Raw genomic sequence first — 25,435 nt, 5'->3', positions numbered from 1 at the left:
AGCTACTGGGCAATAAGACAAAAAAATCATAACCCTATTCACAACCTCAAAACCTTCTTAACATAGAAAAGTTGTCAGTCATCTTCAGCATTTAATACATCCATCTACACATAACTTCTCAAAAGAGATATCTCAAAAATGATCCAGCTAGAATCAGCGCACAAACAAAGAGATTACCTCGGTTAACGTCTTTTTTGCTTCGGTACATTTTGTCTGCAGATCAGCACATTTAGCTTGCAACTATTACAAAGAGAAAGAAGAGGGTTAAATTCTATGTTCACGCTAATTACACCTGTAATGGAGAATAGCAATATTTGAGACGTTAATAATGGTTGTCTGTTAAATGACAGGCAAGCCATCACAAACAGGGGCTTTTCTCGTCAGGTGAGTATATCTTATTGCAAGAACTCTGAATATTTAATTAATAGCAGCAAATACTTTCCACCTGACCTTCCTGATATATATTATTACCAAAATGCCACTGGCTATTTCACTTGTCAAATAGTTTAGAGGTTAATTTTTACATAAATATCTTCCCTAAAGTCCATATATTTTAAGGTAACACTGCAAATATTAACAATAAAAACAGGGCGTGGGTTAGAGAAGTGAAGCAGAAGCACTGCAAGTAAAGAAATGCACATTTGGCTTTCTGATCCTCTTCTTTTCCTCTTTTCCTGATGGCTGAGTTTGCCATTCACCACACGGAGCTGTGACTCACTCTAATCATCCCTCTCCACAGACAAATTTATAAGACTTTTTGCATTAGTATTTCTGTATTTTTCACAAATAAATCACCAACAGACTGAATTCTAACTAGCTGAAAAAGTAATTTAAACCTGAAGTCCACATCTCATGAAAATAGACGTAAAGATTAAAGAACCACTTGATATGAGAACTCCTGCCAGAAATTACTTAATACTGGCAGTACTGAAGACAGAATTTCACAGACACCTTTTAAAAGGAGGTCTTGACTGTCACTGATTTTAACTTCTTCTATCTCACCCCACTGCAAAAGCCAATTCCAACTGCTAATAAGCTCATATACCAGCCTCTCCTACTGTTCAACTAGGGGAAAAAAAAAAAACAAACAGCATGGCTGGAGGTCAGTGTGCTAGTGCAATATCAAAATTTGTTTTTTAAACCTGAGCTAGCCGTTGCAGTTCTCCAATGCTACAATGTAAACATACCTAGGTGATCCTTCCCCAAATTCACCTTGAGCTAATTGTCTCCAAGAACACGAACAGCTCTCACAGTGCAAGGGCAAAGGACAAGAGCTGTGGTGCGCTGTTCCAGTATCCGTACGTCCAAACTGAGCATTCCTCAAGTACGTCTGCTGTCTGCAGAAAAACTGCAGATGGATGTGGGCTGATGGACACAAGCCAACATCCACTCCAAATCTCTAGAACCGTACTGGAACATCCTTAAACCCAAGTGAACATGCCCTTTTATCACAGGGCAGTACCGAACTGTTGCCAGTCATGACAGCACAGGTTTCAATTTGGAACAGGTCTGCAACCGGCAAGCTCAAAGTGCTCATATCTGCCTCCACTCTACAGTAATGATTTAGGATACAGTGAATATCCTTCTACTTTCCCCACTTCTGAAACGCCTTAAGATCACACTCTGTAATTTATGTTCCTATTTCAGTGAGGAAAAAAAAAGAAAAACAGAAAAATAAACCTATATAGGCCTATAAGGAAATTAAGCTAGAATTTAACTGTTCATAAGGCCATGTTATAGTTTTGAAAGGTTGACACTTCAGCCTGCATTTAAGTATTAAAATACTGACAATACCTAGCATTAAGTCATCATTTTGACCAGGTACCAAAGTTGTATTTGAAATAGACATGGAAAATTCATATTACTGTGTTGAAATAATACAAATTCAAGTAAAAAAACCTATAATAAATTTCAGTATATCACAATAAATATAGCATAATACTTTCTAACCTTTCACGCTAGAATGAAGAGGAACTGTGACAAACATCACTTACATTCAACTTATAGTGCAAATAATAATTTTAGTGCTATTTACTATAAAATACTGGTTTTGACAGATGGGGCATACAGAGTGAAAAACCCATCAGCCTAAAGAAGTATGAAACATATTTAAGAGCAATTTCCTAACTTGTTTTTTCAGTGGACTGTTTTCAGTTTCAACATCATACCTATCAAGTCAAATGCAGAAAAAACATACAGAGCATCTCCAAAAGAGGTGTACAAAACAATACAAAACCCAAACAAAACTAAAAACATCTTTTGATCAACTAGCCCCCTCCCTCACAGGGTTATCCATTTTTTTAATATGAAACCAGGCATATTGTCTTAGTAATAAATGTGCAAGCAAGATGTTCAGAGATGCTGAAATGGATGTTGAACATGACAAATTGCTGGTAGAGAAGACAGCTTGCAAATCTTTTCTGGATGGCATAAACTTGGTGATCAACCATATTTATCGATGTTTTCTTTGTTACACACATAATACTTACCTCTTCCAGGAGTTTGGTTTTCTGCAAAATCTGCTTATTCAGAGATGCCACCTTCCTTCTGTGCTGTTGGGCAGCTCCAAGCCTTTCTGGTCGCTCCTCAGCAGAAAGCTCAGACTGCTAAAATAAAGAGTAGTAAAGCCTGTTGAAACTCAAACCATAGTAGCTAAGTAACAGCTAAGTAAGTAGCATAGTAGCTAAGGAAATGCCAAACTGGGACACATTTGTGATATTTCCTTATCAAGGGCTGTGTCCCACTATCCAACAGGAAGAACGACTCACCAATCTGTCTTGCATCAAGATAAGAAATGAGCCAAACAAATAAATTATATCCCAGAGGTATCAGGTAAAGTAAGGTAGTCAAGTGCCATGAGACTCACTGAAAATACTACAGCATACTACATCAAATTAATTGTTCCATCAGCAATACAGTTAAACCTAGTAGGGTTCTTAAAAAAAGAAAAAAAAAAGAAAGCAGCCTAGCAGCCTACCCCCCCCCGCCCCTTAAACTGAAGCAATCTTATTGCTTAAGTGGTATTTACTGAACTTCTTCAATTGGAGATGTCAATGTCATACCTCAACACGTAAATCCGTAACTCTTAAAAGCCTTAAACATTTGTGTCTTTAGATTCTGAAATACTGGTTTACATACAGTATGCTGATTGACATAATTACAATGTGGTAATTACATTTACCTCTCTACGCTTTTATTTTTATGTGTTTCTGTGCAATGGACACTAGTCTTTAAAAGTGCTTGCACTGCCAAGAAAGTGTCTCACAAATACATAATTAAGACAACAATCTGGATCCACTCTCCTGTTCTCTCTGAATTTTGAAGGGAAAGCTGCCAGAAACATACTTTACCATGAATAACATCTATAATAGAAATTGTATATTTGCAGTAGATTAAAGAGCAATTAATATATTATTAATAACAACTATTTTACTATATTAATAGTACATTAATCCATATGAACTTGCGCTGAAGATCTCAAAGCTTTCATGACAGCTTGTTGACAACAGTGCACAGTAAAAGTCAATACATCAAACACGAACTGCAGCAGAGAGACTAAATACTGGTGCCTCGTGTGGAGGCTTCAAGACATAGCATCAAAGCTTCTATTACAAGTATAGGAAAGGCAGAGGGGTCTTCTGAAGACAAGAGAAAAAACAACAGAATACCTCATCCACAGAAGGCAATATAATACACTTGGCATAAATGTTATCTTCTTCTCAACTTGAAATGAAAAATTTACTTGTGTTATGATTGGTAGAAGACAAACTAAAATCTCCTTTGACACCCGTTTTGGAGCAGACCAATGATGAAAGAAGGGTAGGTCCTTAACTTGGCCGAGCAGACACGAATAGAGGCACCAACACTGCACCCTTCTCAGCTAGTGCCTACTAGGCAGGAATGACGTAAAACACGGCAAGATTAAATACTGACGTTAAAAACACCCACTGCTGAAGGAAGTGATCTACTTCACTTTCCTTAATACTCTTCCACACTCCTCAGTTACAACACTAAAAGTGAACCACAACATGTATCTTACAAATGTTGTTTTGCAAATAGTTAGTATTGCTTTTCCTATTGGTTTCCATGTTAGTCTTTGCGTGGCTTCAGACAACTGAAAAAGACATTCTACTCCATTAGTGGTTTTTTTTTTTTTTTTTTTTTTTTTTTACTTTTTTGATTGTAGACACCACTATTTTTTCTGTGACAGTGCAAAGTCCTATATAACAAATTTAATTTTACTGTAAAAGGTAAACTAGCTTGCTTAATTTCCTGCATAAAGATCTGTAGTAGTCTATGAAGTATCAGGGGCTTCACAGATCACAAGCTAAAAACTGGCACTCTGTAGTGACAAATGATACTCTAAACCTGCACTGAACCCTATAAATTTACTATTTCTCCTTTTGAAATGTGCACACAATGAAGGAAGCGGAATGCCTATCATAACACTAGCTTATGCTAAATTGCTTTTCTGTAACAAAATGCTTTTCAGTACAGAAACTGACAAATGCTAGACTTGCTTCCATGACACAGAGTTTTAACATGTCCATTTATTTTGGAAAGGTGTGTAGAAGTACTGGATCTGATGGGATGTTCAAAAAACAATTGTTCTTTTTAACTCTTTTTTAAAAAAAGATCTGTAGGGCATATTATAATTATTTCATAGTCATAATCTTTTAATCTTTTGTTTCAGGCTGATAACGTTCAATCTATTCAAGTAGTTCTAACTTCTTGCATTTCCGTGTAGGCCTTGTAAAACAAAACTAATATATAAGAATATAAGAAGACAAAACATTTTATATTTTTGTTAATAAATCCCAAAGAACAGCCAAACCCTAAAACTCCCTTTCTTTTAGGAAGCACTGTCAAAACAGTTTTTGCTGTCTCTACAAACTTATACTTCTTTAGGCAATTCACATTCTTATTGTCCTAACATTTTTTTTTCCCCCCTCTTGAATACGTGAGAAACAAAGAGCACTCAGTTCCTCATCAAATTCTACCTCTGTTCTCGTACTATGCTCCATGCTCTTGAAAAAAAGACGTCAATCAACCCTGGTTTGATCTTTAAAACTCAAAAGAGCATGTGTTACTGATGCAATTTATCGGTTACTATGGGAGCTACATTCACAGCGCGTCCATAACGTTCCTACAGTAGTGTCAAGATTCTCCTTCCTTTTCTTTCCTTCTCCTTCCTTCATTTTTAAAATGACATCATTAAAACATGCCTGCTTTAAGTACATTGTTAAAAGTATTTTCTGCCTCATATGTAACCTCTTGGGAACCTAAAAGAAAAATGTGTTTCCACACCACCATTCTTGATGATTTATTAAGAAAAGGCCACGCCTCAAGAAGTGGGCTGCTAAGCTTGCTTTTTGAAACTGGGAAATAACCACCACATACAGAGGTTTCTGCAGAAAAACCTTTGTGGTATGAAAATTAAAAAGGATTTGCTCTGCAGCAACACTATGGCATTGCAGTTACTGTGGAACTGATTTGCAACTAGTGGAGAAAACAAAACTTTCAGCACAGAAGGAAGAAAGCACACATTATAGAAACTACTTTACTTTGCTTTTGACATTGTTTGTTGTTACCTGGTCTCTTACTAGACTGTCCCAGTAGCTGACATTACTTAAGAAAGCATTAGTGTCTCTGCCTGTTCAAGATTATCAATTTGCTGCTGTGTCTCAAAAGAATTGCAATTGCATGTGACAAAAAGGACTGAACAGATACATCCTCCAACTTTTCAGTCAACGTGTGGTATCCCCACCCACTGGCAAGTAGGTATAGGTTCACTTCTGCACTCCTCCCAGGTTCCTTCCAACTGCCCCCAAAAGAATTAGCGAATTAAAATAAGTCAAATATTATTCAGAAACTCACTTTGCAAGTTAAAAAATTCAATATTAATTACATTAAAATTCAATATTAATTACGTTATTTTATATTCATCAGTATTGCTAATCTATTTGCAGCTCATAAACTGCCAGCCAAAATAAATGGCTAGTAATAATGACTTTCACAGCCTGCTTCTTAAAGGAAGAAATATTGAGTCTCTGTATGAAGATATAAATGTTGTAGCAGTAAACTTTATCTCTTCATTTTCAACCACCTCCTATCATTAAATACACTTCAGAGGAGACTGAACTCCACCATAGTTGCCTCAATTTGAAACTGTCTGAAGCCCATTGGGAAAACAAAAGCAATCTCCAACTCTTTAACAGTTCAAATCTGTTTTCAGTCAAGTTCCACTTGAATCCTTAGCAGTCATTCCAATGTAATTTGCCATCATTTTTCCTTGACACTTTCCTGAGTCTCAGGAAACCACATTAAAAATCACAGAATCTCACCCTACCTTTCAGGGTTTCTGCAAACCAACAAATTAATAATAGCACATTTAGTATCTTCCTTGAACAACGAACTTTAACCACACTAAATGGTTGAAATGCTTATTTTATGCTACTCTGATCCAATGTGTAAGGTGTGTAGTAATGTCAAATACAAATCTAGAAGTCCAGAAATAATCCAAGTCAACTCTTCATGATATGAGAGCAATTTGCAAACACCATTTAACACTTCTGAAAAAGTTTCTTCTTCAAGCATTTTTAAAGGTGTAGTTTTGAGACAGCATTTCTCTAGTTATAGTCATCTCATTTTAACAAGCTCTTCATCCAATTCTACTCCTAGCAAAACCTGTTATGTGTGGGAATTCTTCCTCTGAGAATTTGCAAGTATCCTTCTAGCACAGTAAAAATCCAAGCTACTTTGAATGACTGTCCTTAAAAAGCTGGTGATGGATAGGCAAATAAAAGCCAAGTTAACAATTTTCTGCCAAGATTTTTTTAGAAAATGAGGAACAACACTAGAAGCTTTCCATTCAATTCACCAAGCAAGTTAACAGAGCAGCAGAAAGGATGGGAAATGCAGAAAACTACGCATTGATCTTCAGCAAAAACACCATCTTGTAAGCACAGTCCTGGCATATGGCAAAATTAGATCTAGAATTTTGTTTGCCAGCTTTCTGCACTGAAAATGGGCCTGTGAAACCTATTAAGGTTCTGATTGACAAATAAGAACCATTTTTTTCTTCAGACTAGGAGTACCTAGAAGGGGTTAAAACTATTAGAACCATATCCAAACATTGTTGATGCTTTAATAAGCTGTTTGATAACATCTTTAATTCTCTTTTCCTGGTGTATGCACACACACACACACAGAGCATTTCTTTTCCGTCATATCCAGTAGATCTGAAAAGCGATATATTTTTGGTTTGACTTGCATCAGTTCTTACTTCCCAGAGTATTAATCATTGTTCTACTGTAATAGTCAAGGTCTTGCTGCCTTCTCTCAGAACAGAAGAAATGTAACATTGAAATATGACCCCTGGGCTTCTGTTCTTCCAATCCTTTATAATAAAGAAAGGCCAAGAATTTGCTATAGACTCTGTTGAGTTATAGGGTTTATCTCCCAAATGGGAAAGCTTCATACCTCATAAGTGTCAACAAAAAGGAAGAAATATGAGAAGACTATTGGACAAATAAGAGCGACCTATAACTCATAACTGGCAGTGATGTATTATATGTATTAATTGCTCCAAGACCCAGATTTCTTCCTCACATTACTGTAAAGAAAACAATCACTGCTGAACACAATGAATGGAGCTAATATACACGGTTAATCGCCTTGACTTATAAAAGCAAAGATTTGGTTTTTGATAATACCAGATTCAGAATGAGAGATCTAGCATATGACTGATAAACGGTGCCCAGTGCAAGTAAGATCCCAGTGTCTAACAATTTGAGTGGAGGAGGCGTAGATTTTTCTCTGAGCAGTCCCGCAGAACCCTATTCCTGTGCTTAACGTTTAACATTTTCAAATGCATTCAGGCCTCTGGTTTCAATAGGTATCAGCTCAGGCCTTTCTTTATTCATGAGCAAGTTTAAGCAGGTGCTTAAGAGCCAAACTACTCATATATGCGATAACAGAATATGCACTCTCATGCCAAAAGCTTGTGCATATTTAAGTCTAATTAAAACACTTCCATGAATCCTGACTGTGCTGTCATGCACACAATATATGGAACAGTGTTGTTTTAGGAGAATCACAGCAATTAATTTAGAAGCTTAAATAAATTAATTATCAAACACGATTTGGTAAATCATAACCACATAACACTTACCTTTTCAGCGTATTCTGACACTATTTGCTTGATCTCATCTGATTGGAGTCCAACTATCTGTCCTACTGTGCTTGCTGTCAATTTGCCCTGCAAGGGTATCAAAGTAAAAGAAATAAAAAAAACATTTGGAGTTTTTGAACTGCCTGTGCTTTTTTTATATTGCAATTTCCCCAAACTCTAATGTTAACAGAAACATAGAAAACTTTTACATTGGATAAAAATTGCCCCTATAACCACACATTAATGTACTACAGAGCCTGATGAAGTAGGAAACACTGATGATGAATCTGAACAGTGACCACTAAAACATAACTAACACCAATTTAAAAAAAAAGTATCAGTTTTAGATGCTGCTTACCTCTTCTGTTGCCATTGCAGCCATTCCAGTCATCAGAGTTTTAATGCGAAGCTAGGACAAAATATGAGGTATTATACATAAAAATATCTTATTTATTTCTGCCTAGTGACAGTGGCATTTGTATACAACTAACATTGCGTAACATGCATTTTAATGAATGTAACGGGACAGTAAGTCTATGAAAGTTAATTCAGAGGTGGATGAAGTCACCGAATAAAGGAAAATTCTTTACAAAAGTACAGTCTAACTCACAGTATTCAGAACCCAGTATCAAGCCAAAAACTGATCTCCTAAAAATGCTCAAATTCCAAAACCGAAGTGTTTTTTTTTTTTTTTTTTTTGTATCGAATATCGATAAACATTTAACTCCTGTACATTGATTTCAAGTTCCATACTCTTCTGGAAAGCAACTCTCCCTTCAGCTAAGCACCTAATTTTTCCTTCCAACAGAGGAAGGAGGGGCACAGATAACTGTTGCCTCCACCCAAGCTAGTTACATCCATGCCTACTTCAGTACATGGCACACCTCTTCAGCAGCTTGAAGGTCATCTTCATCACAAGGCTCAGCTTTTCCTGATGCTGCGAGCCCTGAAGGTACCACAATTTTTTTATCTTCAGCCTTTTGAAGAGAAATTAAGAAACTATTATATCTAGTCCATGTAATGTAAAGTACTAATACAGACATGAAGGAAAAATGGAACATAACTGATCTGCTTTTATAATTACATTTCAGCTACCAGAACATCCCCACACTCCATTTCATGCCATCCCTCACTGATTTCAAAAGCATTCAGAAGGTCTTTGATACAGCATCTCTGGCTTGCTACAGACACTTCCAGGGCAAAGATCCCTTATTCCATATTCTTCTGGAAACTACCAATTCAACAAGGTAATTGTCTAAACCAAAATGTCTGCTATAGAGGGTAAAGCTGTAATTTTTGACCAAAATATTTTTTTTAATAACTTAACATTGGCATGATAAACATGCAACATAAAAAAGCATAGAATTGCCTAATTTAATCACAGGAATTTATACCACTAAAATAACAAGAATTGGTGACAGACCAACTCAATTTCTAGGTCTCTCCATTGCCTCACTAATCTAATTCATATTCTAGTTCTGCCTTACTGGTGACTCAATTCACACAACAAACATGATGGCTGCAATATATAACATTTCAAAGACAGTCAAGTTGATGAACAAACAAAATGAACTCTATAAAACATTACTGCAGCCTGGCAGTTACTTTGAGGGAAAAAGAGGTATGCTGAGATTTGGAAACATCTCAATGTATAAATTGTAAATGCTAAATTTGTATGTGGAATGTTGAGATAATGAATAAGGGCAACCTTAACATGCTCAATTTACTGCTGAGTCCATGACATAATTGATGCATTTCTTCATCATCTCTGTCTATAATAAAAACTTGTACCCAAAGTAGTATCTACACTGAAATAACAACACTGCAAATACTCTGACTAAGATAACTTATGATTCCATTGTCATCAAAAGCATAGAAAAGCATCCTACTTTTCAAGAGGCACCACTATTTATTTACGGCATGGTATCACGTTTCTCTTTCACATTAAATGACCTGTATGCAATAAATGGCTGCAAATTTTTTTTACTGAGCAGTGTGATTCTTTCAAAAGAAAAGTACAACACAACACCACCACTCCCCTCCTTCAATGACCACATCATGGAACATTTAGCTAAAAGATACTCATTACTCATGTAGCAGACAGGATATGTCATTAACACACAGACGTCCACCTACCCACCCACTCACTCCCAACTGGATCTTTTTTTTTTTTTTTTACCTGTTCTGTTTTTCCTGCTTGCCTGCTAAATCCGTATCTCCTAAAACAACAGGAAAGAATTACTGTTTCCAGCTTCCACAAATAAATTAAATTCCCATCAGTTTTTAACATAAAAATGCATTAAAAACTGGATTATTAAAAAAATATATATGAAACCAGGTCCAGGTTAGTTTTGCAATGTTTCAAATAAACTCAATAAGCAGGTAGTGCAGCATATTTGCAGAATATTTTCAAACTCAATCTGCTCTTCCATTATGATCTGCAAATTTAGACTGTGCTTAGAATACTGTCATGTAAAGTTACTGGAAGGAAGAAGTGATGCTCTCTTTCCATTTGGAAATTAATCCTGAGCTATTAGCTTGTGAACTCAGGAAAGGCCTTATGATATTCTTAGTGCAATCTCTATGGCCCAGAAAACCACTCACTTTTTTTTTTTTTAAAAATGAACCTGCAACGTCCTTCTGAAGCACAGTATTCAAATCTTAAAAGATATACTCAAACTTTTCTACCTTTTTTTTTTTTTTTGAGGTTAAAAATCTGACACGAGTTGTACTGTTTTGTGTTGTAAAAACAGTAGTATTGCCATCATTGCATAAACTATTTTTATGGAGCAAAGAACAAGTATGTTCAATAAACATAACCTGCTAAAGGGACAAAGTCAGAAAGTGGGTTCCCACTGTATCAGGCATTGTACACATATATAAGATGACTCTCCAGTTCCTAGGGAATTTACAGTACGAGTAAACAAAGTCTGAAACCAAACTAGAGTGAATCTGAAACAATATGATTCTCAAGTAGTATTAAAGAAACCACCACACCAATTTTATATGGAATACTTCTAAAGAGACATAATACAAAACACTCAGGCAATCAAATGAAATCTTTTACCTGCCATATTCCAAAAGCGTAGCATGAACCTTTGATTCTTCATCTAGCAGTTCTTCAGCTCCTTTCTGACGCTTATATTTTCTCTGGGGTTTGTAAACCTCCTGTAAGACAGTAAATGAATTCAGAGCTTGTAGAAAGAATTTATTTTTAAATAAGTGTGGCATTGCTATCTAGAGTGATATATACCACTGGTTGCTTTCCAACTCGATATATTTACTAAAATAAACATCATCATTTTTGGAAATACACAATAAAATCTTACTAAATTTATTTCTAAACATTTTGTTACAGGATCTGTCTTTCCATGTTTAAAAAAACTATAAACAGTTATTTAATAGTTAAAAAATCATTTTTATTATCTCCTTAAACGCATTGCAATTTAAAGAACAAAAATATCTTAGTAAGTCTGGTACTACAGTATTTCTGTCTCACATTATCCCAATGGGATGCTATAGCTGGACAACAACTTGTCAAACAAAACAAGGATTCGTGAAAACTGTTTTGTGCTAATAGAGTTACTTTTAATTTAAAAACAAAGTGGAAAAAAAAGGTCAGAGGTATTACCCTGTTAGACTGTTAACAGGGACACAACTGTTACAGCACTGTAAGTATGGCATATGAAATATGTTACTACATTAAAGTAGTAACTTTTTTCTTCCTCTTTCCATATAGATCAATTATACAGTTTAAAAGCCTCTTTACCAACAATAGAAAAAATATTCCAGCCCAAGCACAGACTAAATAAATAAATAAATAAAAAATCAGGGGATCTTAGCTTTCCCAAAATTAAAAATTGGAACTAAGATAACATTGACTTTAACTGGAATTATTTTTGTTTGTTTTACAACAGATTAGGGTGCAGTGAACCTGAAATGCATCTGTCCTGTTGCCAGACCAAAGATTTTTAAGTTACTTGAACTGTAGTATTCAGTACCATCCTGCTAGCAAAGGCATGGTGGGTGGAGGGGGACATTAACCGAGAACCTATGACCTCAGATAATTTTATGACTCCATTTGATGTCAAAACACCAGAAAAAAAGTTCACATCCCAAATCAATTAGATTGACATTTTCTCTCATCCTTTCTTCCTGAGAGGGAATTCCAGCCCTCATCACACCATCATCATCATGACCAAAGAGCCAACAGCAAAAAGGAATGGTCCACTCCCTTTTGGTTTGTTTTACATTGAAATAACTTAAAGTCCTTTGATGGCTAGGCTTAAAATGGTTAAAACAAACACATTACTAAAACTAATGCTGAAATCAATGAAAAGCTTGTGCTTTTCCTATATATGCTTAACTTCAAACTATTAACTATATTCACACAGGACAAAAGATTCAATGCAAGAAGTTGCAAAGACTGTAAAGGAAAATGAAAGATCATTTTTTGCTTGATAGGATTTCTTACACAACACGAACTATGATTTTCAACAAGCAATTCTTGAACCATAACCTTTAAAAAAAGATTGAAAGCTGTTTCAGCAAGACATGTAATCCCAAAGTAGAGATTTTGAACAAGTGAAAATAGTATTTCTTGGCAAGTTTATCTGGAATTTGCCAGTTATTCTCTACAATTTTTACCTCATTTCCAATCTGAATTTGTCATCTTTGTTTCTAGTTATTAAATGTTGTTACATTTTTGCCCATCACAATGAACGTGCTTTTTATGATCAAGAATCTCCCATAACATGTACTTCAACACCGACAGAAAAGCAGTAGAAATCATGAAAATAATTCTAGCTTTTATGGTGGTATTGTATACTATACTTGTGCTATATAAAGAATAGACATCATACCATGAACTTTAGTCTTGGTATCAGATAACTGAGTACTTGAACAAAACCAGAGAATCTGTTTACTAGATATTCACCTTTCAGTAGCAGTACTTCTTATCCCAGTAAGCATTACTGATATTTAATATTCCCTTTTCTAACCTTTAGACCTGGTTATGACCATAAATCTCATTGTATCGTCCCCTTGAGAAAAGGTAGGTTCTTAGATCCCAGGCCTAATAATGAATTCATACAACAGACTAATCTTTCACTCTTGCTGGTTCTCTCCTTTAGGAAAGTTGATTTCTCTTCCAATTCCAACGCACAGTGATTTAAAGGTGATCTGCAAAAGAGTCTTGAGCTTATACCCTTTCTTCCAGTTCCTATGGACAGATAGGAAAGCTTGCATGCTTTCTCCCCTTAAAATTCCCTGTGCATTTTCCTATAGACTGCACTCATGCGTTGACACCTTAAAAGATCTCATGAATTAATCTTCTGATAAGAAGATCAGGTGCCAGCAGTAGAGGCTATAATCCTGACAGAGCGCATATATTTAGTGAAAAGGTGCTTGTCTGATACCCTGAGCAATGATGAACAAATGTCAAAATTTTTTCTACCGTGAAGATGTACCTAAATACTTGAGACCTGTAATCCAGAGGAAAAGACAGAACACATCTTCATCAACTCTGCAGATAGATCCAAACTGGGGAGAGCAGCCAGCATGCTCAAAGCCAGGAGAGCTATTCAGAGAGATTCAGACAAGCCAGCTGAGTAGTATAAAATAGTATCAAACCAGACTGTACCTTGTCTTCCTTGACTTCCATTATCTGTTCCATTCTTGGACCCTGACTATGGAATTATTCCCCTGGCTGCAGAAGTGGACACATACACAGCTGATTCCAGGGCCACGATCTACGAATTTCAAAGTAGCAGCCCTAGCATACCAGATAAGGGAACTCACTCTCTTCAGTTAACAAAGAAACACCCAATTTGGCATACCTGTACCTATTTCACCTTTGCTGTGTCATTCTCTGAGCTCTGAAAAGCAATTTTAGAAAACAAGCTGGTAGACATGTAAAGAAAACCCTACCAAGAACCATGGGACTTTGGACAAGACACTCGAACAGAGCTGACATTTACTAGGTAACTGCGTGCTGCTAATAGATTGCATTCCTCCTTTTCAGACAGCTTCTCCTAAATAAACACATTAACAGAGTAGAATATACTTAAAAAAACAACTTATTAGGACATAAATCTGAGCCCTAAAACCACTTCTGCTCCTCAGCAAAGTGATTTCATTACTAAAATTGCTTGCTTCTTGATCATAAAAAATAATATACTTACAAAGATATCAGTAACTGTTTTGACGGCCTTCTCTTTTCTTTGCATAAATTCATCATCCTGCAAAATGTAAGAAGTGATTAAAAATACAAAAAATGAGACTAACTCTCAACTTTTGTAACGAGTTTAGCAAATTTGTCAAATGTTTTCTAACTGAGCTGACCAATAGTTTGGTGAAACACTAGTGATTTCCTGCAACAGAAAAGTATTTGCTTCTCTCATCAGATAGGTAAGTAGGTCTTTAAAACCATATCCAGATCAGCAGTCTTTCTGTTCTTTGTTTATATAGTACCTGACAAAAATGCAATCCCAGCCCACTACTGGAACCTCCAACCATTACTACACTACAAAAAAAAAAAGCTAGGACAAGCTTAGTGTGAAAGAAGAAGTTTCCCCTACCGTTTTAGTTCCTAAGCATTAATAACAATCAAGAAAAAAACACCCAAACAAAAACCAAAAAACCCATAGCACTCAAACTAATAAAACTCTGCTGTCATTCCCAATACTAGGGATATCTACCTTTAATGATATTATTGAATTAAAACCCAGAACCAAAAGATTTGTTTCTAAGTATGGAACTTCCTCGGGATATGCATAAACAGAACTGATGGCTCTGCACTATACGCAGAGATCCAAGCTCACTCCAGCTCTCCCCCTGGCCCGAGAAAGCTCTGTATCAGTACTGCAGAACAGGAAGAGTTTCAACAGAAGAGGAAAGGATCCCATCACTGTTCTAAGCGTGTAACTTCAAAGCAGGCAGCATTTGACTGTTGTCACAAGCAGAAGAAATTTGACCAAGATATCTCAAACACCGCAAAGATTCCTCTTTCCACTTCTGGATAAAACTGCAGCTCTGACTCCTCTGGCAATCATATTTTGAAGAGAGAAAAGTATCACTTTTTAACGCAAATCTACCCCTTCTGTCTTTCCCAAGTTCAGTTTTTCAGGCATCTAGTTTTCAAGAACAGATTTGTTCTTTGGATCCATGGAGACAAAGAGCTGACTTTGAGCACACTAAAATACCACCTAAGTCATAAGTGGCATTTTACCTATGCACAGCATTAACAGCATAACAATACTCGTTTAGATAGATCAAATTCTCTACAGCATGCCACGTGTTTCAGAACGTATTTCAGGCAGCATAGCTCTAGTCATACAGATAGCCTGGATACACTGCATGGCTCTATATGCACTCCAGGAGCAAGCTACCTGGCAAGCAACATTGACAGAGAATTAACAAATATTGCTGAAAAATTAGGGCAAATAGTAAGCAACAGTTAACTAACACCTATAAATTTCTGTCACAATGAAGTTTTAATTTATTTTTTTCCCCAGCTGAATCTGTACATGGATTCCTCTAGTACCCATTAACAAAGGGATAGCAAAGGCAAAACCCCACAGCCTGATGTATATCAGCATAGCCTAAACAACTCTGGTACATCCATGCTGGCTTTCAGAGCTGTGAAGCTGACACTGTACCTATGCATTTGACACACTGTAATAGAAAAAAGAACTAGCTTTGATCTTACCTCTGGAAGTCTGTGTGTTTTTTGAAACTGTGATATAGAGTAAGACCGGATATAGTCTCCCATTTCCTCCCTTGTTTCTATTGCACGTTTTACCAGCCACTGAAAAAGAAGTTTTTAGTCAGTGGAAAGAGGAAGAAAAACAACAGCAGCGACCAGCAAATTGCTTCATAATTTCTTTTAATACATGGTAAAAGCTAAAAGCACATGCTAAGCACACAAATGAACATTTATGTTTAAGCATGGTAACTGAGAGACCTACTCCTAACAAAACGATCCGGAACTAGCCTTTCTATAAGCTTCATGCTTGCTATTCTTTGATTGGCTAAAAAGATAACAAAAGAAGAAATCACATACCTAGTAAGAAATTCCAAGAAATCACATGGCTATCCTTACATTCAGAATTTTATCTATAAAACATTCTTCATCCTGCTGAAATATATTGAACCATGCAAACCTCAAAGATCCACAGAGTTCATACTACAGTGGGATTCAACAGTCTAAAGATCAAAACTGCCTTCCCTTAAGCACTTCTTGGAACAGGGCCTGGTACTCCAAAAACAACTTTTCTGAATAGTTATTTGTAAGTAGTATATTACAGAATTAGTTATGCTCTTGCATGATTTCTCCTATATTTAGCCTGCACTACAGCTTCCCCTATACTGAATTGCTTTTATATACCAATATATTTCTTATAATAAGTATGGAAAAAAATTATTGCAAGCCTCAGCTAGTAGGAATTCATAGTACTCGATTCATAAACAAAACATATGAAATCTTTACAACTACAAGCAAAGCTCGTTAGGATTTTGCCTATATGGATTTCTGTAATCCAAATATTTGTATGTCAACTAGATTTATTATAAAAAAAAGAAAATGATGAGCAACTGTGAAATACAAATGGACATGGACCACTTTAAACATTATTCTTTTAGCCTGCAACTTTAAACGTCAAAACTTTAGTTTTCTGGCTTTTCGTTTTTATCTACACCACTGAAAAGCCAGCACACCTCAAAACTCACCAGACCAAGGCCTCAGCTATAGGCTCTAAGTTTTGCTGCCTAGAATTCTATACTTAAACTCAAAACTCTGCTGTGCTACACAAGCCATCAATACTATCTTTGTACTGCACAGGCCATACTGAAAATGCAATATATCCCTCGATTCCAGAAAGTATTAGATTTATAGCATGTATACAAAAATATGATTAAACTGCACGCAAGCAGGAAAACCCCTCTTTACTCCAAAGATGCCGTCCTTGGGAGCATACTTTCAAACAAACAACTAAATAGTCCGCATGGCCTTTTTACAGTCCTTGGGCATCCTTCTACAAAGCAAGCTTCAACTGTTCACAGCATTCATCTTTAATGGTCTGAATGGGGGCAGACGGGCTGGATTTTGACACTGCTGCTGACAAACTTGCAGTTGCAAGCTGAACAAAAAATGTTATTGGCTCCCCATGCCGGAAACCGATACAGAACCTGTCTTGTATCATCAGTCCACGGCACAGGACACCACTTAGGACATGACCTCATCCCAGTAATATTGGTTGTACCCCACATAGAAGCCATTACAACTAGGCTATGCTCATATATATCAAATTTCCCTGTTATAGATATTAATATTTTTCCACAAACTACAGCAACACCATGAAAAGATGCATCTTTAAGCCTATGAAGCATTCAAGAAGAACCACATGCCTGTGTAAGAAAAAACATTTCTTCAGACATTTATAAGACCACACAAAAAGCCACAGGAGACTCAAGTACACTTTAAATAATGTTGGAGGAGACAAATCTTGTGGGCTGTTGACAGCCTGTGCAGCAGGTCATATCAGAGATCAGATCATGCTTGGGATCCAAGTTTGAGCCAGCAAAAGTTTTCTGTGTTACAACCGTGAATCCCTGGAAAGCCAGGGAACTACACTGAAAACAAGGGAGCTGAAAACACAGGCTATTAATTACAAAACACATCCCAACACAAGATTTTGTACATAACTTTGCTTCTGTCTGCAGAGAAAAGTTAGTAGGAAGAACAGCACCATATCTGCTCACTGGGTTCCCATTTTTAAAGTCTATTTTTTGTTTATTTAGCTACAGTCCATGGCAGTGAGCCAGCTCAATCTCAATTCCTCTTGTAGAGAAGGATTCAGCTAAATTCCTGCCACCAAGTTCACTGGACTAACTTGCACAGTGGAAGACCTTTTGGGACACAGAGCTGAGCTAAGGAAAAAGCTTCTGTATCATCTGGGGACTGACTTGCAATTTAGACGGTAAGCAGAATCTTGAATTTAACATGGCATCGAGTCAAATGTCATTATCAAACACAGAATTCCTACACACCATGGTGTAGTAGGCCTATTATAGATCTTATACAGTCTTCTAGAATACAGGGACCTGAGGGAAAGCCATGTTTCCTGAAAAAGATCCTCTACACATGAAAAAAAAAACAACAACTTAGGTCATCAAGAAACTCTTCTTCACCAGGCATGGATTAGATATACTGCCTACTGGCCAGCTATGAAGACTGAGAATCACTGCTATCACAGAAATCACTTCAAAACCATGTATTTTCCTTTTCAGAGGTAGTATATCTAATCAGAATTTTTGACAAAGCAGGTCAGAGAAAAGAATTCCTGATGCTACGTTTTTACAACAGGAGAAATAGTTTGTTTTCACTTTATGACAGGAATTATTTTTCCTATGAGATAAGTCTTACATATGATAAATGTAGCCATTTATTATTATTTTAAACTGACCAGGGCAAAAAATTAATCTAGGGTAGGGTTATTTTGGTAGAAAGTTACAAGTTTAGAAGCAAAAACTCACATTGACAATACACAAACTTCCCACTTTAGGCAGCATGAGCACAGCTTGAAAGCTTTATTACAGTAGCATACACCACACTTTTTTTTTTTTGTGGGAAAGACAGCTAAGTGTGGTTTTCCTCCAGAGCCTCCCACTACAAGATAACAAGAAAGAGACAACAGGAAGTTTTCCCCACTTCTTACAAAGTAGAATTTGATTAAATTCTTCCTTGCTACACTCTTTCACAGGAAAGAGGAAAAGAGATACTTAATGAGAAAGCTTGCTGACCTGTCTTCACCTTCCCTATTTATCAGGGCTACATTCTTGTGTGCAGATGAAAGTAAAATCTGAAGAACGATAACAGCATACCGAGGATTCTTTAGATACCACACAAGTGCAACATATCACATGTTAGCTTCAACCTTAATAAAATGAAGAACTGTGAGCATGCATGCAGTCAGTCAGTATTGCTCAACAAATACACAGTAATAGGATCACATGTCAGAAATTTATTTTTCTACCCAGTCTTCAAGTGATACCAACAGGGGAAGAAAAAAAATGCTTAATTATGTTTAAAGAAACAATCCCAGCTGGCTTTCATCTTATTGACATCCTGCTGTTTGTGTCACCACCTGCGTAACTCACTCGGTAAGCTTAAAGATAGGCTGTAAGATACTTGTTCTATTTCCCAGTCTGACAAAATAGATTACCAGGTTCTGAAAGAAGCTTAAATTTCAGTTTCTTTAAGCAGACAAGTTCCGCAAGAGGCAGAATGAGTCCATTTCAAAGAATTTAGAGAGTTTGTGTTTTTCTTAAACATGGATCATCTACAGTGCCACTCAGTTCTTCAAAAGCATTCATTTAAAGTACATCTGTCATTATTTACTCCAAAATTAAGTAAAGAGACAAACAATAACATAAATCTTTGTTAATATCTTTATGCAAATGCTATGACCTTTCTCAGCAAAATATTGACTATTACCTGTACAACAGGAAATATGTGAATGAAATCCAGTCCCTGGATCTGATGTGGTTCCAAACGATGAGGACACTTCATTTTTGGCAATACCGACACAATTTTTTCAGTTAAGGCACTGTTATAAAAACAAAACCAAACCACAAATGTATTTATGCTTCATTTTTCTTTTGTAAATTTCAAATGATTTTTGCAAACACAATTAGCAGTTAGAAGGTTCCCTCTAGTGGCTTCCATTGTACACAGCTGTGAAAAGCAATCAAATGCATTTACAGAATAGCTTTTACATTGTGCTATTTATTATCAGTCCATAAAGAGCTAATTAAAACCCTCATCATCTCAGATGAAATGAAAAGGTGTTTGTAGATATAATATATGCATGCATGATAAAACACTAGCTTTAAGACAGGCGCTCAAAGAAAGACTAAGATATGCACTTTTAAGGGCTTAAAAGCCTGCTTAATAAAACTGCCAAAATATCTCAATGTCACTACTGAAATTTTATGAGTATAAATGTGTGTTGCATCTAACAGATAAGCACATAGCATACTTCATATGGTTCTGGTTTGAAGTGAATAAAACCAAATTTGCTAGCAACCATCCCATTCTACAGTTCAGGTAAGAGCTGATAAAATGAAAGGGTTACTCATTCATCTACAAGAACGCCGTTCGGCTTCTACAGAATCCCTTATTTTAGAGCCAGACTTTTTTTTTTGTTGCCTACTGTCAAGCACATTTTAAAAACAGGTGTCAGCACTGAGGATGAACACTGTACTTGCGAAAATTAGAATTATTTTTCCAAGAAGGAAAATAATTAAATGGTCCAGTATTGACCTCAGTGATATTCTGCGCTGCCCCAATGGATAACTGGTACTCTGAAAGAATAAATGGGCAGTGAGAGGGATAAGACAGACCGGAGCCTGGGAACGGAGCCTGAAAACTTACACTTATTAAGAGACGTGAGAATCTGACAGAACTCTTCTAAGACAGTTTCCACTATGGCGCCACACTAATATTCTACTACACAGAAACAGCACTGTCTCTCAGCGGTGTAATTAAATGCTCAGCAAACGTAGTTTAAAAAAGTTACTTAATCCAACAGATGCAAGATCTCCTAATTTGTTTCCATGTTTATTTCAACATTTCTAATAGTTGACACAGCAATTTAGTAAGACACTATCAAAATGTTTTCAGAACAATACTGAGAAAACACAAGTTTTCCTTATCTTGAGATCACAGAAGCACTGACCCACCATTCATTTAAACATTACAGACCATCACAATTGACTATACTTGTGTGACTTTGAATATAAATAAATCATTTTTGCTGTTCTGGGAGATGAGCCTGTTTTTTGTTTCACCAGTTTTACATACAGTCAGCTAGAAAGATAAAAGAATATTTTCAGAACAACTTAATTATTTCCTATTCAGCTATTCTTAAAGATAAGAAACATTTTCTTGGCAGTTAAAACCAAAACCACACTACCACCATCTTCATTCAGTCTAAATTTAATTTTGTGTTTTTACCAATGCTTTATGTAGTTAGCTATGATGATTTGAGTATTTCTAAATTTAACAGAAAACCAACAAATCCTTATTTTAAAAGGTGTTAAAGCCTTGCCAATGCTAAATGACTTTTGAGAAAACAGCACAGGAAGATGTTCTTTCCAAATATGTTGAGCAAATAGGTCTCTTCATGCAACTGTAATTTGACAGGCTATTCTTACTTCCTGCAAACTTTAATTATGGCTCATCACAGAAACACAAAAAAAAATTATGGCGTTTAGAATTATTCCCTTTCTCAGCATAAATGATTTTTACAGCCTTCCCTAATACAGGAATTAGTTGGCTTACGATTAAGTTCCATGCATAAGAAATGACATAAAACCAAAATGGTCTCATCAGGTCATCATCACAGTAGGTAACTGTTTTGGCAACAATTTAGATTCCGTTTGCTGATGCCTCCAATTCCACCCCAGAACCAGAAAGAAGAACCAAAGGTTATTTACACAGCAACACAGCAGACACAGAGAACTCAAGGAAGGTCTTCTAATGTTGCATTCCCCAGTTTCCAGCAGCGTGGTCTCTCTCTGCCCTTTGTTTTGGCCTCTGCATCATCCTCTTGTGCCAGCACAAGCATCTGTGCAGCTGCACAGAGAACTGGAGCCAGGAACTGATTCATGTTACAACTATTTTCCTTTTTTTTTTGGTAGGTTTTAAGCTGGATCAGTTCCCAATCCAGTTCGTCGTGCAGCCACATGAATGCTTTCACTGCTTAGTAGGGATGCACAGACATGGCATCGCAGAGGGGGTAACTGCCTTTTTTGGAATAAGCTTCCTTCTGGTTTTGCAGCTCACGGAACTACAGTCTGAGCAATCCAGAAACCCACAGACTGTTTTGAAAATGGATGATCTCGAAAAGCAGGAAAAACTCTGACTTTGTTATAAACAGGTAAATATCAGGTGATTCTCCCCCATCCCTTCTCCTTGTCTAAGAAGGAAAAATACCACTTTTGTCATTTCAACAACTTACATTTTTTGACCAATAGTAGAGTTTTCCTGAAACAATAAATCAACGTCGATATCAAAGTTGCAAGTAGTGATACACCATGTCATGCCACCTACAACCTACCAAAGGATCAAAAGCATGGTTAGTTCCACTTTAATCTGAAGAGGTAAAAACAAACATATCTTAAAGGCTTTATTTATTTTAGAAACTACAGCTTCATAACTTCTCCATCCTCACTACTCTTACATAGAGACTGAAATTCATACGGATAGAAGGCATATATCAACTTCTACTTACAATATCCACGTACAAAAGGAGTGGAAAAAGGCCAGAACAATTAATGATGCTCTAAATTACTCTATTAGCCTTAAATATTAGTTTTAAAATAGTTATGGGATAAATATTTATGTACACATGTAATACAATACAATAATTCCACACCAAAATTTTATAAAGGATCATAATTTCTGCATTCATATATTTAACAATACTGTTGTCACTGTTATTCTTTGCTTGCTGACATTTGCAACACCAACTGCTAGGCACAGTGTAAACATTGTAATGGAAATGTCTAACTCTATAGAAATCTATTTCAGAGCCTATTCCTAGGGATCCTTAAGCATATTTAAACTCCTGAGCCATCTCATCAACTTTACATAAACTACTTGAGCATTTAATGACAACCTTACAAAAACATATGCAAGATAACCTAAATATATGCAAAGACAATGAGCATAAAGAAGGGATTAAATGTGAAATAACTTCATGTCACACACCAAATTTAGGTATTAGAAAACCTTGCAATACCCTATAGGCCTCTCACATTCCAGTCTAAAACAGTTAACCAGTATCCTTTTTATATTAACAGCCAGCTCCTTTTCAATAGCAACACTCATTTTGTAAAGGTTGAGCATTGTCATGAAATGGTAACTTTGCAATTATATTTAGGCAAGTATAAACCTGATGCATCCACTTCTAGACATAAGTGCAACAACATCCCATCCTAAGGCAGTCTCCTTGAAACTACTTTATGTCTGTGTGCACAGTCTCCTTAACAGCCAAGGTCAGTAACCCCACGCAGGTTGCGGAAACTAAAACCGTACTGCAAAGCAGGGCTGTGCTACTTTGGAAGGAAGAGCAGAAAACAGAAGTGTCCATTTAAAGACTGTGCCATAGTTCTGCGTGGTGAAACCTTGGTTCAGGAATTTCTCACCGAGTCAGCACTAGAACAATTCAGAAGTCTCTTTTCAGCCTGAACTCCACTCCCTGTTGGTATCACATACTTCCTGTCTAGGACAATGAAAAGTTGACATACATGACATTCTAAAGACACATAAAAACAGCCCCAGAATAACCTCACTAAGCGAGCTATTCCATTCTTTCACAAAGCCTCTTGAGCCAAATCCTTCCTCATTTCTAATTAATGAATACTTCTTTGTAAAAAGCATTGTTGCTATCTCCAAATATTTTCTAGCAATTTTAACTGCAATTCAGAGAGGAGCAAAGTTCCCTGTATATGACTCTAACTTAAGCCATAATATGCATAGAAAAGCACATCAGCAATTTGCTTGCCCTTGCAATTGTCTCTTTTAAAACAGGCCTTGCTGCATAAAAATGTTTTACAAGACAGAGGAGACCCGTCTCAAAGGGGCTCATTTGCAGAATCATTTACATAGGAAAGCCTCTTGCATTGCAAGCGTCTTTAAAAAAATAAAAATAAAATCAACTAGAATTGCTAAACTAACTTGGAAAAAAACGTAACCCACATATACTTAAAAAAAAAAAAGATTTTTAAAAAATACTGCATTGGTCTTACCTTGTCAAAGGGTGATAACCCTTTGATTCTTGCTCGGAAATACCCAGCAGCCACCAACAGTTCCAAAATTTCAGTCAACTTGATGTTTTGTTCCTCATCTTCTCTTGTTTCAACCTGACAAATGAACAATACAACACTAATTCAGTATTTCTCTTCCATTCTTCCAGTGAATGTTTCCCAGGCTTTATCCTAACACAGGAGACATATCAGGGAAACCCTAGACTTCCATTAACAATTCCATCATTAAACTGAAAAACATTAAATACGTAATGCATTTCTGCACGGATTAAACATCACTTTTTTTTTTCTCCACACATTTAAATACTTTAATCTGCTTTTGCTGTTCAAACTCCAGGTCCACAGCTTGCCTCACACTTGATAGTTTTTGCTCCTGTGGCCATAAGTCAGTTCATTTATTCTCTGTTTTGCAGATCTCTTTCAATTTCAGGGTTCACAAAACAGAACAGTCACATTAGCACTTCTGTAATATTTTTACAAAAACAGGTAGATAATTTTTTGTGGATTTCCACCTTTCAAGTAATGCAATTTTAAGCAAATGCAAAGGAAGGCGGTAACAAAAACTAAACTGGTTTATTTTTTTTTCCAGACTGGCAGTCTGGATAGGTCTAATGCCCTAAAGCTTTATCAGCACACTCTTGTAAAGTGCTTTTTCACCACGATATAGGATGAATCCCCCCCAGCTACCAGAATATTCGTGCCTTACCACAGGCGCAGCGCACCCAAGCTCTCAGCCCAAGGCCAGCGCTAGCCAACGGTGCTGGGGGGCTCCCACCTCACAGCCCCCCCCATTTACCCTCTGAGGGAAACGAAAGGTGGAAAAATAACCCCAAGGGGGCCGCTACGCCTTCCCACGGAGCCCGTTAAAGCCTGCCAAGCCCCCCACAGGGCGCAGCCCGGCACCCCCAGACCCCCTCCCAGGCACCCCCTCATGGGGTCAGGGGCAGGGAGGGCGCGGGGCCGGGCCCAACCGCGGCCGGTGCCGGCCCCACAGCGGCGGGGCAAAGGGCCGGAGGGGTGCTGCTACGGTACCTGCTGGGGGCCCTGGCTCTCCTGTCCCCGGGGGCCGACCATGGCCCTCCGGTGTTCGGCCGCTCCGCCTGTCACGTCCTCTCTCCTCCCCCCCACCCCCCCCCTCAAACACCCGAGAGCAGGGGGTGTTCCCAGCCGGCAGCTGCCGGGTCCCCCCGCCCCCGCTCAATGGTTCGCCCGCACCCTCCTTGCGTGCAAGCGCATCCGGGCCGTGCCATTCGCGGCCGAGGGGGGGGAATGTGGGGGGGGGAAAGAGGGCGGGGGCTGCGCGGCTCCCCGGCGCCTCATGTGACCGCTCGGAGCGCAACCGCCGCGGCGCCGCCCCGCCCCCGCCCCCGCCCGCAGCGCCCCTGGGGGTACCCCCCGGTGCCCCCGTGCCCATGGCGGGCTGAGGTGATC

The 25,435-nt window shown here is 37.4% G+C and overlaps 1 protein-coding gene across 2 annotated transcripts in view; it reads right to left on the bottom strand.

Annotated features, from left to right (window-relative positions):
- Nucleotides 1-25,176, bottom strand: part of CCDC93 (coiled-coil domain containing 93) — a 41,536-nt gene extending 16,360 nt beyond the window's left edge. For both annotated transcript variants that reach the window (XM_040562542.1, XM_040562541.1), the window contains exons 1-13: nucleotides 25,037-25,176; nucleotides 23,987-24,100; nucleotides 22,195-22,289; nucleotides 19,668-19,779; nucleotides 15,882-15,980; nucleotides 14,356-14,412; nucleotides 11,241-11,341; nucleotides 10,353-10,392; nucleotides 9,058-9,150; nucleotides 8,532-8,582; nucleotides 8,174-8,260; nucleotides 2,490-2,606; nucleotides 178-240 (exon numbers count right to left, since the gene is read on the bottom strand). In XM_040562542.1, the coding sequence (XP_040418476.1) occupies nucleotides 178-240; nucleotides 2,490-2,606; nucleotides 8,174-8,260; nucleotides 8,532-8,582; nucleotides 9,058-9,150; nucleotides 10,353-10,392; nucleotides 11,241-11,341; nucleotides 14,356-14,412; nucleotides 15,882-15,980; nucleotides 19,668-19,779; nucleotides 22,195-22,289; nucleotides 23,987-24,100; nucleotides 25,037-25,078 (1,071 nt within the window). In that variant the 5' untranslated portion in view covers nucleotides 25,079-25,176. The remainder of the gene's footprint in view (nucleotides 1-177; nucleotides 241-2,489; nucleotides 2,607-8,173; nucleotides 8,261-8,531; nucleotides 8,583-9,057; nucleotides 9,151-10,352; nucleotides 10,393-11,240; nucleotides 11,342-14,355; nucleotides 14,413-15,881; nucleotides 15,981-19,667; nucleotides 19,780-22,194; nucleotides 22,290-23,986; nucleotides 24,101-25,036) is intronic.
- Between the last annotated feature and the right edge of the window lie 259 nt (nucleotides 25,177-25,435).

The sequence above is a fragment of the Cygnus olor genome, chromosome 6, assembly GCF_009769625.2.
Source record: "Cygnus olor isolate bCygOlo1 chromosome 6, bCygOlo1.pri.v2, whole genome shotgun sequence".
NCBI classification, from domain to species: domain Eukaryota; kingdom Metazoa; phylum Chordata; class Aves; order Anseriformes; family Anatidae; genus Cygnus; species Cygnus olor.
The sequence above is the reverse complement of the archived record's forward strand: the minus strand, read 5'-3'. Positions and strand labels throughout refer to the sequence as shown.